Source organism: Eleutherodactylus coqui, unplaced genomic scaffold (assembly GCF_035609145.1).
Source record: "Eleutherodactylus coqui strain aEleCoq1 unplaced genomic scaffold, aEleCoq1.hap1 HAP1_SCAFFOLD_316, whole genome shotgun sequence".
In the NCBI taxonomy this organism is placed as follows: Eukaryota; Metazoa; Chordata; class Amphibia; order Anura; family Eleutherodactylidae; genus Eleutherodactylus; species Eleutherodactylus coqui.
In genome coordinates this window covers 7,932-11,341 of record NW_027101835.1, presented here as the reverse complement: position 1 = coordinate 11,341, position 3,410 = coordinate 7,932, and the positions used below count along the sequence as shown (strand labels likewise).

At 46.1% G+C, this 3,410-nt stretch overlaps 1 protein-coding gene across 1 annotated transcript; it reads right to left on the bottom strand.

Moving 5' to 3' along the window:
• Positions 1-1,438: 1,438 nt before the first annotated feature.
• LOC136591517 (protein kinase C theta type-like) lies at positions 1,439-2,595 on the bottom strand. The gene is made up of 4 exons (XM_066588532.1): positions 2,539-2,595; positions 2,330-2,392; positions 1,724-2,164; positions 1,439-1,463 (listed from the first exon to the last, which is right to left on the bottom strand). The coding sequence occupies exons 1-4, from the start codon at positions 2,577-2,579 to the stop codon at positions 1,439-1,441; spliced, it is 570 nt and encodes a 189-aa protein (XP_066444629.1). The 5' UTR covers positions 2,580-2,595.
• Between the last annotated feature and the right edge of the window lie 815 nt (positions 2,596-3,410).

Genomic DNA, 3,410 nt, shown 5'->3' with positions numbered 1-3,410 from the left:
TTTATGGAGGGAGAAAGAACATTTTATTTCTAGCTGTAGGAAATGGTAGATTTTATTATGAGGTATTTTGAGGCTATTGATCGAGAGGAAGGCGAAAACCCTTTGATAGGAAGAAGCCAATTATCCTTGTATAAAGGGGAAAAATTCCTTCCTGACCCCAAATATGGCGATCAGAACAAGTCCCAGGATCAAAGCCGACATCTGACCTGACTTATTAGAATGTATTCTTGTTGTCAGAAATCTAAATAAATCTCTTACCATTTATTGTTTGTGGGGAATCTAAAGTGTATTGAACTAAACCTGTTTATAGACTGTGTTGGTCCAGAGGAAGGCGAAAACCCCCTTGAGGAAAGAGCCAATTATCCTGTTTTAAGGGGGAAAAATTCCTTCCTGACCCCAAATATGGCGACCAGAATAAATCTCAGGATCAAACGCCAGCCGCTCACCTCCCTGGTGTATGTGATGTCAGCTAAAGATTGTGTTTCTTTATGTTTATATTATGTTATTTATGTGGCTGATTCCTTATAAATAAGACCTAACCCTATTTAAGGCTGTGAGTTGATCCAGAGGAAGGCAAAAACCTCCTTGAGGTATGAGCCAATTGTCCTCAAGTTGGAAAAATTCCTTCCTGACCCCAAATATGGCGATCAGAGCAAGTCCCAAGATCAAAGCCGACATCTACACCTATCTGTGTGTATATTTGTGTCTATGTATGTGTTAGTGTCTACACTAGTGTCTAACCTTCATGTATGTGGTGCGTGCTGCTTACCTGGCCTGTGCCGAGGTCTTACTAGTAACCAGGAGTTCAGGGATGATAGTCACTCGGGCTATTGTTCCTGAACTCGCCAGTTACCAATCAAGCACAGGCCGCTCCTGGGGGCGTAGAGGGTCTTCAGGAGAGGATGATGTTCGATGCCAGCCGAAGGATGCCAAGGTCGGGGTAGCATGATGGTAATACGCAGGATGCAGTTGGTGGAGAGAGGATGTTGTTGGTAAGCCGGGGTCTTCTACAGCAGCAGAGTCGTGTGTTCAGCAGACAGTTGTCGTGGGCCGAGCCTACAAGACATAAGAAGGAATTGTCAGTGTTACCAGTTGTGGATATAAACCAGTGAACTACTGTAACATAATGACTTGTATCAGGATCTGATTGGGATCTGATATAAAAAAGTTATTTTCTGCAACTGTGTCTTTACTATGAGGTATTGGGAGTTTTGTGATTGTGGAAGCCATAATAGAGGCCATATTGCTGGTCTTAATATATTTTCCCCAAAGTCCTTTGCTATGTTAGAGGAAATGGTTTATGTATTAAGCTTTCTACGGTATGTGAAGTTTTGCTACAGTGTATGGATATGATTGTAGGTGTCCTGTGTGTATAGGTGTACAGATATGTATGTGTGAGTGTGTATAGAGGATACTTACCCGATGGTCGCGGCTTCCTTCACAATCGGATTCTTCTCGTCATCCTAAGAAGAAGTAGAGACATGGTATTTACAGGAGCAATAATAATGTTATTATATGACCTCCTGAGCTGTCTGACACCAGAGGAACAATGATAATCAACACAGAGGTCTGCCTGAAGAACATCAACCCTAGAGGAGGAAGATCTTACCGGGTCCAGCTTGGTGAAGTGTACGAAAATCCGTCCACAGGGTGAAGGGGTGTACCACCCTCCGGCCACGGCAGGTCTCGATTCCTGGGAACTCTGCTGAAGGGTTTGAATGGCGGCTCTGCTCTTTTCATCTCCAGCTCCTCCCAATTCACGGTGTTGAAGAATCGGTGACCTCTGATATTCTTGTGGACACCCAGCCTCTTCTTTGGCTTCTTCCGCAGCAGTCTCTTCAGAAGATGCTTTACGTCAGCATCTAGCCAAGATGGGAATTTTGGCTTCTTTCTGGTGATGGACTTGATGATCTTTCTCCTGGAGGAGCCGTGGTAGAAGGGGGACTGTCCTGTCGCCATCCAGGATACGACAATCCCCAGGCCCCACCAGTCGACTGCTGCGTCGTAGTCCTTCTCACGAAGCACCTCTGGGGCCATGAATCTATAAGTGCCTGTCACTCCGCTGATCTTCTTAGACGGGACGACGCCGTCTTGGGCCAGCCCCAGGTCAATCAGGCGGATGTGTCCATCTCCGTCCAGCATGATGTTCGCCGGCTTTATGTCACTACAATGAAGAAAAGTAAAAAGGTTAATCTGTTGAGTGATGCAGTAATAATGTAGTAGAGAAATAATGTACCACAGCTTAACCAGTCCTAATTCAGGACTCTGGGAAAGCTGGGTACATTATCTTCACCAGGGAAACAGGGAGATGTGGGAAAGTTGTGCTTACCGATGGATGATGTAGCGTCGGTGCAGGAACTGGAGGCCGCATGCAATCTCCGCTGTGTAGAATCTGAGAAAAGAGTGTAGTATCAATGACATGAAATAAGTCCCCGACGTCATGTCACCATCATAGTGTCACCTGTACGCCCTCCACTCTTCTATATCTGTCATGTCGCCCTCAGTATCCCCCCGTCTCCTGATTAGTCATTTACTCACCTGACATGGTTGATGTCCAAGCTGCCGCACATCCTGATCATCGCCGCCAGGCTTCCTCCGGACAGATACTCCGTGATGAAGTAGGCCCGGTCTGCAGACTGCTGTGCGGCATACAGATGGTAGATGAAGGGGCAGTCTTGGGCCTTCAGGAGTATCCGCCGCTCTCTCCTTATGACGTCTGCCTTGCTCTTTCCTCTGTCAACAACCTTGATGGCCATGAAGGTGTTCCTTCCAGGAAAAGATGCCAGGACCACCTTAAGAAAGCAGATAAGAAATTATCACTGACAGCGGCCAGAAGGGAAAATCATATATATTTATCACATGGTGGATTTATCACTAGGCGCTTTCACATGGCCAAGAAGATTGTGCAAATTAGAACCCCGTTCTTTTGAATGGAGTCATATACATGGGCGTTTTTCTCTTTTTGTCCCGCACCGCATCTTGGTGCAAGGAAAAAAAATTGCAGCATGTTTTCTTTGCATGTTCCTCAAAATCCATTGTCTATTGTTTTCAATGGGACAGGAAAACAGATTGTATGGCGTGTGATGCGAGGTTTCCCATTGACTGTTTCTGATAGCCGGCCTCCTGCTGTGACAGCCGGGGTGCAGAAGGACAGTGACCCCTGCTGTTAACTCCTTACATACCACGATCTATGTAGATCACGGCAAATTAAAGGATTCACAGAGGAAGGGCGCTTTCCTTGTGATGTCATTGGACCCTTGCGATGTAATCGCAGAGGGCCGATGGGTTGCGATGGGTGGCAGGATGCTAGATAGAGGCGTCTTGCTTTACTGTTGCCTATGATTGTTTTTACAATCGATAAGGTTGTAATAGTAATCATAGCTGCTATGGATCAGGTCCCCTTCAGGGAC